We start from the raw sequence: 14,009 nt of genomic DNA on the forward strand, positions 1-14,009 counted from the left end.
CGTTTGAATAACTGATTCTGGGGCTGAAAAAAAACCCATCTTGTTTTCCCAGAGCAGAGACTCAAATCAATAATGTATCTAAGAGGGAATCCAGCTGCATTGTTTGGTGCTGAAAACCTATTTTCTGGCCTGATATTCTACTATTGTGCCGACATTAACAGGTGTGTGTGTGAGTGAGAGAGAGAGAGAGAGAGGGGGAATGTGTGTGTGTGTGTGTGTATGAGTGTGTGTGTGTGAATCAAATCACTGCTCATCTAATCTCTCAAAGTGACAGAGTTCCATCATACAGGGGGGGGAGGGTTCTGCATTTCGTTCAGCTGTATGAAAAAAATATGGGCTAGTCCACCTAGGGCTTTCTTCACAGACGCCCGCATGATAATCCCAATCTGTGGCCATTAGTGCGGTGAGAGAAAGAGCGAGAAGAGGTTTCAACAGAGAGAAAGAGCGGCAGAGAGAGAGAGAGAGTAAGGGAGTGAGGGGGGTCAGCGGAGAGAGAGAGAGAGAGAGAGAGGGAGGGGGGGGGAGTGCCTGGGACAGAGATGCAAACACACAGAGGGAAAAGAACGAGAGAGAGAGAGCTTTTAAGGGATTTGGCAGTGATTTGTAGAATCTCACTGGCGTAATGTTGTGTGCTTTTTTCTACTTTTCCCTGATTCTGCCATGATGCTATACCCTAGAGCCTGGAAAGTCAGCGTTTTCATTTTGTTTTTATAAATCAAAACTCTTTTTTTTTTTCGTACCATTGTTTGATTTCCATTGCAGTTATTTTGAGAAAGCACATAGGCTGTCTGAGATGATAGAGGATTTACCTTCTGTGAGGAGAGGAGAGCATTGCCTCTAGATATAATCAAATATTGGACCATGGATAAAGGCCTGTTTGGAACTCATGTGATGGATGAAGTCAAGACTGGTCAATGAGGAATGGGCAGGTAAGAAGTCAGTTATGGAATTTAAGTAACAGCTGTTACTTAAATTCAGTTCAGCTCCCTGTGATAGTCTTTTCAAAAGGAAAAAAAATACCAACACTGCAATAGTTGTGGGTGTTGCATATCTTAGATTCACATTTTGATTCCAATGATTTTGAGAAAATGTTGATTGATTCTGATTATTATGATTTTCATTAATTCAACTAGACAAGTGGAAGTGTCAGAATTTGTAAATGTCAGTCGTAGCTCCACAAATAAAGTTTGACTTTATGTGTTGCATTTTGTGAGAAAACTTGAAAATATTGAATATTTTGGAATATATAGGCCTATGCATGCAATGTTAAACAAAATCCAGGAATATTAGCTAATATTGAACTGGATATTATGTGGTACCCCAAATCCTAAAAACATAAATATTGAAGTATATTTATATTTCTATTAATTAGATTTCAACTTCCACACTACTCTAAATTTTGTGAATGACTCTCATGCATTGCATATATAATTAACCTCCTCTAGTTTCTAGACCATGAAATGCGACAGTTCAGTTGATGTTCTCCGTTTTGCAAAATTCATAGTGTTTCCATCATGCTCTCTGCTCTCAGATGCACTCCATCATAAAAGCCTCCAATATTCACTTTGTGTCATCCTAAACTCTGCCTAAAATATTCTCTTAAGCCACAGCTTGGCTATATTTTATCTTTTTATATTTATTTCATGTTCTCAGTTCTGATCCAGCGCACCAAAATAAACTGCAGGTCCACATGGCTTTGTAAAAACTACTGAAATTCACAGCAGCGGTGTTACAATCCGCCAACGTTCCTTCTGCATTTATACACTTTGTTACCTGATAAGAAAATCATATGAGATGGTATTAAACTGCACTGCTGGTTTGACACACTGTGGGCAGCAGTTTGTGGGGAAGACAGAGAACTTGGTGTTGGAAAATGTACAAAATGGTAAAATCAGCTCATCCAGCTGCCAATGTTTAGACATGATGTGATGACCAGACCTTCTCTGTCTGTCCCTAGGTATCACAGGTAGAGGGAGAAGCCTGGTGCTGTAGGTACCTCGGGTGGCCATCATCATGACATCACAGGCCCACTCGTCCCAGCGGTGCCGCCGGCTCGGCGCGCCACCCGGATGCCTGTTAAAATCGTGGCCTCGGCTGCTGTGGGTGCTGCTGGTGGGCGTGGGCCCGGGCACGCGGGCCCAGCAGGGCACCCAGCCCCACTCCATCAAAATCGAGGGCGACATCACCCTGGGCGGGCTGTTCCCGGTGCACTCTCGCGGGCCGGTCGGGGTGCCGTGCGGGGAGATCAAGAAGGAGAAGGGGATCCACCGCATGGAGGCCATGCTGTACGCCCTGGACCAGATCAACAGCGACCCCGACCTGCTGCCCAACATCACCCTGGGCGCCCGCATCCTGGACACCTGCTCCAGAGACACCTACGCCCTGGAGCAGTCGCTCACCTTCGTCCAGGCCCTCATCCAGAAGGACACCTCGGACGTGCGCTGCTCCGACGGAGAGCCCCCCATCATCCCCAAACCAGAGAGGGTGGTCGGGGTCATCGGCGCGTCCGGCAGCTCGGTGTCCATCATGGTGGCCAACGTTCTCAGACTGTTTGCGGTGAGAAATCTGCCAAGTCCTTTCATTTCCTAACTCCATTCATTAGACACCGAATGCACAAAATATTAGGGACACTTGCTCTTTCTTGTGAAGTGCACTGATGAGGTGAATGCAGGTAAAAGCCATTATCCCTTATTGATTTCCCTTATTAAATCTGTATCAATGATGAGGAGATGAGAAGAATTTAGAGAAGCTTTTTAAGCTTTGAGACAGTTGCGATTGTGGAAAAGGAGGGAAGGCGTCCCTATTATTTTATACATAACATCTCACTGTATAACATTCAGTCACATCTGCCCAGCTGTGCTCAGACGCAGCACCTCCCCTGTGTCTCAGCACACACACACACACACACACGCACTACTGCTCTTGAGGCTGACTTCAGGCTCAAACTAGAAATCTTGTTGAACTTCTCCACGCAGCTCACTGGAGAACTAGTTAAGGTGTTCAGCACATGCTGGTCTTCATATTTTATTTATTTTTATTTAGTTAACCTTTGATTTCACCTCAGCACCACATTGAGGCAGAGCCTCATTTTCAGTGGAGCCAAGTTACATTGCAAAAGTCACAGTCACAAAGAATAATCTGCCAAAATACACCAATAAATGAAAAAAAAAGAGAATAAATATGCAAAAACATTCATCAAAAGCAAGTAGATTCAATCATGGTAAGATTTAGAATTTCATAAAAAGCAGATCTTGATGTGCAATGGATAAAAGATCATTAAAAACAGCTGAAACACAAAAGGAAAGACAGTTGGAAAGTAGATATAAAGGCTAGTCCTGATTCTTGGTCCACTATTTTGACTGCATCCACACTTCTTTTAACATAATCCCATTCAGAAAACTTGGGTTGGATAATAGCATTTTGTATCTGGCAGAGAAGTCATGGAGACCCTTACATTTTATCCAGCACATATTCTGTGTGATGCCATTTTTGAAGCCATAATGTGCAGAGAATAATATGAATGGATTTCCGTATTGTTTTACAGTCCAGCGGTGCAGCTACTGAGTGTTACAATAACACTTCAGTGGGATTGTGAATCCAATATGAACGGTGGCCGCCACAAGCTAATCCATGTCATTTGTTGAGTGTCTGCTGAATGTGCAGTGGAGTTTTTCAGAGATGATTGACCTCTGATAATTGATTGCACTGCTCATTGCAGTGATGGGACACTGAGTCTGTGTAAATCCCACATTATGTCATGTTTTCACTGACTTACTGACATAGTCGGCCACAAACCGGGAATTGTCTGTGCGTGAAAAGAAAGAGTTCTGGCTCGGGTCAAATTGGCTATCAAATCGATCATGCATAATTCATGATATCTGTTGTTTGTAGTTGGATGCTACTTGTTGCAGCATTCTTTATGGTGGGTGGTGATATTAGTTGAGAGCCAAGGAGGCAGCTTGCATACGGGCAGATGTTAACTACAGAATTATAGATCCCATCGTCCACTAAGCCCCTCTCAGCAGCTCAGGACCCCGGGCTGAAAATAGAGCATCAGGGCAGAGGGATGACATCGGTTCTAGGATATCAGCAACTTGTGGCCTAGTCAGCATGGAGTAGATTTAGCTAAATGGTGGGTTTCCTCCTACTGTCCATATGTGCTGCTCTCCGCACTCCGGATGCCTCTAAAGTGATGTCCACTGAACATCTCCTGGCTCTGTCTATCCAAGCCATAGTGTGAGATGTTTCACTATCCACCGTACAGTAGCTATATCACCAAACTCATTCTTGGCTTCAGGTGAGAACTGCAGGCCCAGGTATTGCTACATAACACAGTTGTTTTTATGAAGGCTGTTTTATATAGTTTATTAATCAGTAGTTTATCTCTAATGCAATTTAGGGGCATCTGCATCAGGTCAGTTTTGTAACATTTTATTCTACAGTTCAGCTTCTTTAATAAGTTTGTATACAGAGGATTCATTTATTACATTTTCTGGAGAAAGCCTTTAAAAGTTTCACAATACTTCAGAGTCAACCAGTATTTCAGTGCTTTGTCCATAATCATAGAAATTGCAAACTGCGCAGTTAAACTAGACCTCAAAACTGGCTAGTCTACTGAAAGGGGATAATAAGCAAAAATAATTTAAAAAGCATTTAACAAGCAAATTCAACTTCACAGAACATTTCAGAATGCATGTATAGGCACATTTCATACTTTGAATAAGTTTTGGTAAGTCAGTGTTCTGAACATTTTATTCCCCATACTCTGACTTTCTATTGCATACAGTCTAGGTGTATCATGATATAACTACATGCTTGTCATGGGTTTGTTCATCTTTTAGCTGGGTTGATTAGGAGAACAGCATGCTTTTCTAAAGGTACCGTCCCTGCTGTGTTTTTGTCGAATTTGGAATGGTAAGTCAGGATCAGAAAAAACTGGACAATTTCATTCACAGATTTACTGACTGTGTGATGATTCCAGCAAAATTGCATTGTGGTTGGATGCTCTTTGGCACTGATATGGCTCATTGATTTCTGAAAGTGAATGGATGCAGATGCTTTCTGTGGGATTAATTTGGAGATTATATGTGGTCCTGTTAATTATAAATTTGTATGCAGACATTTGAATGGCATGATGCCGCTGATGTCGTCATTCCTCTTGGAACTTGTCTCTGCTGGAAGACTTTTGCTGTGCAGTCTGTTCTCCGCTAGACGATCATGTGGTCCATAACGTGGAGGCTGAGCATCGCAGGACAGGGTTAACGCAGAGCAGCAAATTTAAGCTGCGCGTGGCCATCAGAATTAAATATATTGTATGGCTTACAGCTGAGAAATGCTAACCTTTTTCTAGTCTCTTGATCTCTGTCTCTCTCCCTCTGTGCTTAACGTAATTTGACTAAAACCCCTATAATCCTTCCAGATAATCTGTGAAATGGTTCTATCGCTCCTCTCTCCTTCTCCCTTCACAACCCCTTGTGTCTACCTTTCTCTCCTCGTCCCTCCAGAGGACCAAACGTTAAGCCAGGGGGACCGGCATTAGCAGGGTCAGAGTTGAGGCTGTCGACATAAACTGTGTCATTAAGGAAGTAGCACACCAGTAAATTAATCTTCTCATCCTTTCATTTTTTCAAACAAATGCTTTTACGGCAGTGGCTCCCACCATCTGTATCTCACTATGATGTTGGCTATATCCTCAGCACAAACCAGATCTGGGTAGATCACACTGCAAAGTTGCCCCAATCCTGAGGATTACCGAGAACATTGGCTGTGCAAGAGATGAACATTCTCCATGATAGTGCAATTTTGGTGTATTAATGTCTGGCAACTCGTCAGCTCAAAGGTATTATGTGGAAGGCCTACATTTGCACGCTGTTTAGTTTTTTGTCTAGACAATGGGATGAATAAGTGGTGGGTCGTCCTTCATGGTTCAGTGCCTGTCCTCATCATACGTTCTTCCTTTGTATTCACTTATCGGCCTAATAATCCCCGCTAGTCGTATTTTCCACTTGACCTGGCCCTCTAGTTACCGGTGACCCATCTGTGTGCCTCAGATCCCCCAGATCAGCTACGCCTCCACGGCCCCAGAGCTGAGCGACAACAGCCGCTATGAGTTCTTCTCCCGCGTGGTGCCCCCGGACTCCTACCAGGCCCAGGCCATGGTGGACATCGTCAAGGCCATGGGCTGGAACTACGTCTCCACCCTGGCCTCCGAGGGCAACTATGGAGAGAGCGGTGTCGACGCCTTCCTCCAGATATCCAGAGAAGCAGGTTGTGTGTCTGACTGGGACGTGAATTTACTGCTGAGCGGATGTGATGATGGTTTTAATAGTGTTATTGGGAGTTGGTTTCTGATGTTATGTTATGGTTTGTATTGGCATGTCTTGGTGGAAACCAGTAGAGCATGTTGTGTTGTACTGGAAACCATCAGAGACCACTAGAACACCAGCAGGACAGCCATTAACGATGTGTGATGGCTATTGGTGTTCTATTGGAAACCATCACAAACCATTAGAAAGAAGAAATATTAGAAATACAGCCTCTAATGGAAACCATTAGAAACCATTACAGCTCGAAATGGAAACCATTAGAAACCATTAGAAACAAATACAGCCCGTAATGGGAACCATTAGAAACCATTACAGACCAATAGAAACCAATACAGCCCATATTGGGAACCATCAGAAATCATTAGGAATCATTAAAAACCATTAGAAACCAATACAGCCTATAATGGAAACCATTAGAGATGTAATGGAAACCATTAGATCAGTGTCCAAAAACCCACTACAAACTCTTATGTGATTGACCTAATGGATTATGATGGTTTTTAATGTTTTGGGTTGTTTTTCTAATGGGAACCATCAGGATTCTTCTAATTGTTTCTGATGGGGTTTTTTTTCAGCAGGGATGAAATGACTCATTTGTCAAGTTACTCACTCACTACTGCCCGACAGAAGCAAACAGCAGAAAAGCTTAATTGCCACAACTATTAGATTTCATATCAACAAAAATCATACCCCAATGAGCTATGTACAGTTCACTTCTGTACCAGCAGCTCTTTTATAAAGAAAGGAAATAAACACTGCAGACATTTTTCTCAGTTTCAATACAGAGCAATTTAACCGCTCTGTAGTCACTATTGTAATCTGCTATCCTTTTTTTAGATATCACTTATGATGCTGACAAGAGAATTATCGCAGCAGTGCACCAATTGTAAATTCCTGGTAAAGAGGGATTTACTGCAATGAGGACTTGTTCCCTGTGTGTTTGGTGCAGGGGGGCTGTGTATTGGCCAGTCCATAAAGATTCCCAGAGAGCCCAGACCAGGGATGTTCGATAAGATCATCAAGAGACTGATGGAGACCTCCAATGCTCGCGGGGTCATCATCTTCGCCAACGAGGACGACATCAAGTGAGTCACACTCTGCTGCACTTAATGTTAGAGAACAGGAATCAGCCAGATGACAAAATATACAGGAAAACACGCTGCTTTGTATTTGATTATATGATAATATACTGTCTGTGAAGGCAGCACTCACTCACGTCAGTGTATCTTAACCAATTTGCAGAGGAGTGGATTACAAAAGGTGTTGTAAAGTATTTTCTGTCTCCTCCAAGGCGGGTGCTGGAGGCGGCCAAGAGGGCCAACCTGACAGGACACTTCCTGTTTGTTGGCTCTGACAGCTGGGGGGCCAAAAGCTCCCCCATTCTAGACCAGGAGGATGTGGCTGAGGGCGCGGTCACCATCCTGCCCAAACGAGCCTCCATCGACGGTATGTCAAGTATTTAAAGCAGAATATGACATCTAACTCTGAGGATGTCCACAGCTTTAGTCTGTCCAATTAAAATTTTTGTGCAGATGCCAGTACAGTAAATCTGTGAAACGCCATTATCAGCCAGTAATATCGACTCATGAATATATCAGCTGGGGCACAGTTCAGATACATGAAATTTCCATGTAATGTAAAATTAATATGTAAATGTTGTATTCAGGGTTCGACCAATACTTCACTTCAAGATCTCTGGAAAACAACAGAAGAAACATCTGGTTTGCAGAGTTCTGGGAGGACGACTTCAAGTGTAAACTAACTCGCCCCGGTGTCAAGTATGACCTCGGTAGAAGAAAATGTACAGGTAGGTCGAGTGTAACATACGGGGAGGAAAACAAAAAAAAACCCTGAAATATTATCTTTGGAGCTCAGTGTGTTTTTGAGCAGTGTTATTTCTTCACCATCGCCTCATTTGTCATAGTGAATAGACACTTTTGTCCTCTGCCAGGTGAGGAGAGAATCAGTCGAGAGTCCCACTACGAGCAGGAGGGGAAGGTGCAGTTTGTGATTGACGCTGTGTATGCCATGGCCCATGCCTTACACAGCATGCACATAGACCTGTGTCCCGGCTCCATGGGTGTCTGTGAGAAGATGGACCCCGTAGAAGGAAGGATGCTCCTCCAGTACATCCGCTCTGTCAATTTCAACGGTGAGTCGGCGACCTTAAGAGCTCTCAGCTTTCCGTTTGTTTTTTTTAATGTAATGTGTTATGTAATGCCTGGAGATTTAGATAAAACAATTAATTGCAGTGATAAAACTGGAAGGGAAAGCCTAAGCAATGGCTGGCAGAGATTTATATTGAAAAAAAAAAAAACACACAGTTTTTCTTCCACTGCTGCTCTCCATCATAGCACAGGGTTTGAAGAGAAAAGCGTAGAAGTGGAGGTCAGCTTGAAGATGGCACTCTGGATAAGCCCTGAGATCTCTCTGCTAATGTACCAAGCCACAGTACACAGCACATTTCTTCAAAGCACTTCCCCTCCCCAGGGCTGCCTCTCCGCTCTCTCTCCCATACACAACACTCTTCTTTTCATCCCCGCCTTTCATAAAAAAGTCACCGTGTGGAAAAGAAGAAGTGTTCTATGAAAGCATTCCTATTTACTTCTCTCCTCTTGCTGGGTGACTTTGGCTTGTATGGGAGCTCCGCTGATTGAACGCCTGCAGGGACCTAGGAGGAACATTCAATCATGTTAAGGCAACAGACCAGAGCGTGCTGCAAGACCGTATGCATGGAGGAGAGCCTTTACTAAAGAGCATCCTGCACTCAGCTCTGACATGATTGCATAAGACCAAAGAAAGCAAGCACAAGTTGTGTTCAATGGTGTGTGGGTGTTTTTCCCACCACTAAGATGGAGGTGCACATTTCCAGCTTAGAGCGCACGTGTTCGTATCCCTTCGGACTCGCTGTTTTGATGGTGTTCAAGTCATTAAAATTCTGTGTCTTCATCAAACAGGCAGCGCCGGAACTGGGGTGATGTTCAACGAGAACGGAGACGCTCCTGGTCGATACGACATCTTCCAGTACCAGCTCTCCAACGTGAGCAACCCTGGCTACAAAAACATTGGCCAGTGGACAAACCACCTCCGACTCAATGTAAATATTTGCTTTTGGTCCATTTGATACACATCTTGCACTTTAAATGAACCTTTGTATCATCTTTTTTTTCATTTCCATGTATCATGTTCATGCTTCTCTGAGATCGCGTTTTGATGGCAAGAGTGCTGAGATGGGTTTAGTGTGTGTGTGTTGTGTGACATTTTTTGAGGTCATTCTGGTCTTCATTTCTGAAAGGGGTTAGTCTAGGGTTAGAACTTGGGTTAAGGGTTACAGTTAGAATCAGGATTAGGTTTCGGTTAGGGTAAGGGTTAAAGTTAGGCTTGTAGTGGTGAAGGTTAAGGTTAGGGGTTAGGAAAGATCCTTACAAGTATAATAATACAAACGTGTATGTGTGTGTCCATCCCAGTCGGAGGAGTTGCAGTGGTCAGGCGGCGACCGCAGGATCCCCGACTCGGTGTGCAGTTTCCCCTGTGAGTCCGGCGAGAGGAAGAAGATGGTGAAGGGCGTTCCCTGCTGCTGGCACTGTGAGCTCTGCGACGGCTACCAGTACCAGCTGGACGAGTTCACCTGCGACACCTGCCCCTTCGACATGAGGCCCTTCAAGAACCGCACGGGCTGCCGGCCCACGCCCATCATCAAGCTGGAGTGGAGCTCCCCCTGGGCCATCATCCCCGTCTTCCTGGCCATCCTGGGCATCCTGGCCACCTCCGGAGTCATCCTCACCTTCGTCCGCTTCAACGACACGCCCATTGTGCGGGCGTCCGGCAGGGAGCTCAGCTACGTGCTGCTGACGGGCATCTTTCTCATCTACCTCATCACCTTCCTCATGATCGCCGAGCCCAGCGTGGCCGTGTGCGCGTTCCGCCGACTGCTGCTGGGGCTCGGCATGTGCATCAGCTACGCCGCCATGCTGACCAAGACGAACCGTATCTACCGCATCTTCGAACAGGGCAAGAAATCCGTCACGCCCCCTAAGTTCATCAGCCCCACCTCCCAGCTGATCATCACCTTTATACTCATCTCAGTGCAGGTGAGTGTGTGTGTCTCTCAAATACATTAGCTAGATCCACTGTATAACTTTGTGCCGCACCAATCTCACGCTAAAAGCTTCTACCTCTGCAGGTACTTGCTGTGTTCATCTGGTTTGGCGTGATGCCTCCGCATACCATCATCGACTACGAGGAGCAGAAGCCACCCAACCCGGAGTTCGCCCGAGGAGTCCTCAAGTGCGACATGTCCGACCTGTCCCTCATCTTGTGTCTGAGCTACAGTCTCGTACTGATGATCACCTGCACTGTGTACGCCATCAAGAGCAGAGGAGTTCCCGAGACCTTCAACGAGGCCAAGCCCATCGGCTTCGCCATGTACACCACCTGTATCATCTGGCTGGCTTTTGTGCCCATCTTCTTTGGCACGGCGCAATCTACTGAGAAGGTGGGGAATTCAGTGTTTTTACAGGCATTAGTGGAAATGTACTTAGCATTCTGTGTAAATCTGAATTATGCAATGCACAATAATACACACTTAAGAGTAACAAAGAGTAACGTAATAGCTCTGATGATAAAACTGGAGTTTGTCGTCTGTCAAACCATATTTGCTCTCCGCTGCACTCACAGTACATCCTGTATCCACTGTACTGAATGCTTGGAGGTTAATTTAGCTCGTGGGCTATTTCTGCTGTCACAAAGCGACGGGACAATTGGGAGAATTCAAAAAATAGAGATATGCTCGGACTAATAGAGAGCTGCATTAGGAATCAGTCAGGCTGAAACAATTGAACCCCCGAGGTGCTTTCAAATTCTTTTCACCTCCTCCAAATGGAAATGAAGTGAATTAAGGGAAGGAGGAGGGAAAGGAGGTCAGACGAGCTGAGGGACGGTCGGGGCCCCTTACAGACCAACTCGGCCATCCCATTCAATTAATCACCACTTAGAGAAGACCTAAATATAGCCACCGTAACTTTCATCGGGGCAGATCGAACTAGAAGATGTAAAAACTTTTCCAATTGCAGATGGAGCTTAAACAAGTTGACTCGTATTTAATATGAAGAACTTGAAATATTACTAAAAACCTCTATGTCGTTTGGTGGACAACGGAAACCTTTGTCTAAGTGAGAGGTCTTCTCAAAGAAATTCCTGTACCAAGTCATGCGTAGGATCGGTTTCTCCACTGTTTGTATTCGCAGTTTTCTCCAGGGGGGTTTACCTGCTTGCTGATACACATGACATCCCCTCTTTTGACTGACTTTGGCTTTCATCGGAATCCATTCTGCGTTTGAATATGGAAGAGCCACTTATTGTTGCCGAGCCATATAAACTGTATCTTCGCTAGCCCGGGGCCAGGCGCATAAATACGGGCCACTTTGAACGTGCTCAGATGGTCACCCATGCGTTACTGCAGCCCCTGTTATAAATGGAGAGGTCATTGAGAAGGACCAATAAAAACCATGACAAAGATGATAAAGGAAAATAGCACTGTATGGACATTAGTTAGTGAGGCATTAGGATGTGCTGCAGAGGATATGTACAGGCTAGTGTACAATTTATAGTTTATTTATGGCACATACGTATATCTTAACTTATTTATGACACATACGGGTTGATTTATTCATGGCAAATACAGTTTGCTTGAATAATGAGTTCATAATTTATTAGAGGCAGACCTCAGGAGAAGTCAGTTCTCATTATTATTGTTGGATTTACAATAGAGGAAGGGTAGACATGGTCAAAGCCCATAAATAGAGTCCTTTTCCTGAGTACATATACCAAGTGATAAATCATTCATCCCAGGCAGGAAAAAAAAAACTGCCTCCTGTGCTTCCAAATGAAGATTATAAAAGCCACATATAAAAGCTGGGAGCCGATGACATTACATATACTGTATTTTCGTGAAGCCGTGCATAATGCAGGCATAAAGTAATGGGGGAATACCATTGACAGCGACATGACTACCGCCATACATTATTTACTGACTTCACAATGATGGATACTCCGAGAATCCTAACCCCTAATCAGACGTAGATTTTGAAAAGGAAATCTTTCAGCAGATTGGTAATTGTGCCTGTCTCTGTCTGTTGCAGATGTTCATCCAGACCACCACCCTGACGGTGTCCATGAGCCTGAGTGCCACCGTGTCCCTGGGCATGCTCTACATCCCCAAGGTCTACGTCATCATCTTCCACCCGGAGCAGAACGTCCAGAAACGCAAGCGCAGCTTCAAAGCCGTGGTGCAAGCCACCACCGTGTCCACGCACCTGTCCCAGAAGTCCAACGACAAACAGAACGGAGAGTCCAAGATCGTGCCGGACAGGTCGCAGTGAAGCGACACGGGTCCGCGCATTCGTCACGTACCGTCACACAGTCCACCGTGAGATGATGGATGATCTTTGCTCACTGAATGTCTTTCTCCCCAGTAACCAAGAGACGTGGATGAAGGAGCCAGCGAAGAGAATTGTGCTGTTTAAAGATTTGGTTTCTTGGATGGTGCTTCTTTTCATACACAGAGAGAACACTCAGTCCTACATCCAAATTTGGAATGAAGCGCAAGAGGATGTGGAAATGCTCACCTGCCCATCAACTGACCTAAAAAACAGACACATTTTAAATGGACAACTTCTTGAGCCATCCTGACTGAACTGCTAGGAACATTTTAAACAGCTCCCCCCCCCCCCCCCCCTTTTTTTTTTATAATGGCATCTAATTATACATCGCAAATCCACAAGGACGCATTGTTAGTTTTATTTCTCCCTAGGACATGCTATTTAGGAAAAAGTAAAGCTGAAACGGTAACCTTTGCCCTACAGGAAGATGTATAGCAGAATCCCTTGGGATCAATTAAGCTTTGTTGTTTACTGGATCCAACAGCACTGCATGGATTGTGTGTTGTATGTGTACATGAATGTTTCTGCAGTATTGTTTGTATGGGGTATTGTGACGCAGAACTTTTTCTTCTGATTACAGTGGAAGGAACTAGCTTTTAAAACGCACCACCATGTCCTGTTACTATTACTGACCTGTGGAGAGGTATAAGTCTAATCACTGAGCGAGAATCACTTAACACTCACAATAGAATCATTTAACATCCAATCACTGAAGCAAGGACGCATTTTATTTCAATTAGATCATAGTATGTTATGTATGTAATATGGTACACAATGATATTGATTGTGTAAGCAGTAAATCCAGGGGTGCAAACAGGATGAGCGCTTTTACTTTGCCAGAATGGGGAAGTACTGTGGAAAACAATGTGTGGCACTTCCCCATATTGTTTTATAGAAGTATGAACCAAGCTGTTCGAAGGCTAGTTTGTATGGCAACAACATAATGAAACAGACTGCCATCCTCAATCATGGGATCACTGTCAGAGAGCTTCACTCCATCACAGTTGCATTTGATATTTGATTGTGTGCCATAAAAGTAAAGGTCCTTCTCTCTTACAATAAGTACTTATTTCTGTAAACATCATATTTCATTTAGTAATTCATAAACATAGTATGGTCACACATTTTATGTTGAAATAGGGGGAACTGGGGTGAATTAAAAATATACATTAATTTGCCAATTAATTATTTGCAGTGTTCTTTTTGTTACTTGATCACAATGTACAACTCAGGTTTTACAGAA

General features: G+C 44.2%; 1 protein-coding gene across 2 annotated transcripts; it reads left to right on the plus strand.

Moving 5' to 3' along the window:
- The first annotated feature begins 2,013 nt into the window (after positions 1-2,013).
- On the plus strand, positions 2,014-12,706 carry grm6b (glutamate receptor, metabotropic 6b). Of its 2 annotated transcripts, none has more exons than XM_078283493.1 (10): positions 2,014-2,556; positions 6,051-6,270; positions 7,276-7,411; positions 7,618-7,772; positions 7,993-8,133; positions 8,278-8,478; positions 9,284-9,423; positions 9,794-10,417; positions 10,510-10,821; positions 12,467-12,706. In XM_078283493.1, exons 1-10 carry the CDS (start codon positions 2,014-2,016, stop codon positions 12,704-12,706), a joined length of 2,712 nt encoding a protein of 903 aa, XP_078139619.1. The 2 variants fall into 2 exon arrangements, with proteins under 2 accessions (XP_078139619.1, XP_078139620.1); XM_078283494.1 differs by having other exon boundaries at positions 6,051-6,267.
- Positions 12,707-14,009: the final 1,303 nt, after the last annotated feature.

This window comes from Centroberyx gerrardi, chromosome 5, assembly GCF_048128805.1.
Source record: "Centroberyx gerrardi isolate f3 chromosome 5, fCenGer3.hap1.cur.20231027, whole genome shotgun sequence".
Lineage (NCBI taxonomy): Eukaryota > Metazoa > Chordata > Actinopteri > Beryciformes > Berycidae > Centroberyx > Centroberyx gerrardi.

Coding starts and splice junctions, on each gene's coding strand:
- grm6b (XM_078283493.1), top strand. CDS start 2,014: ATGACATCACAGGCCCACTCGTCCCAGCGGTGCCGCCGGCTCGGCGCG. Junction 7,773..7,992: donor CAAACGAGCCTCCATCGACG/GTATGTCAAGTA, acceptor TGTTGTATTCAG/GGTTCGACCAATACTTCACT. Junction 8,134..8,277: donor CGGTAGAAGAAAATGTACAG/GTAGGTCGAGTG, acceptor GTCCTCTGCCAG/GTGAGGAGAGAATCAGTCGA.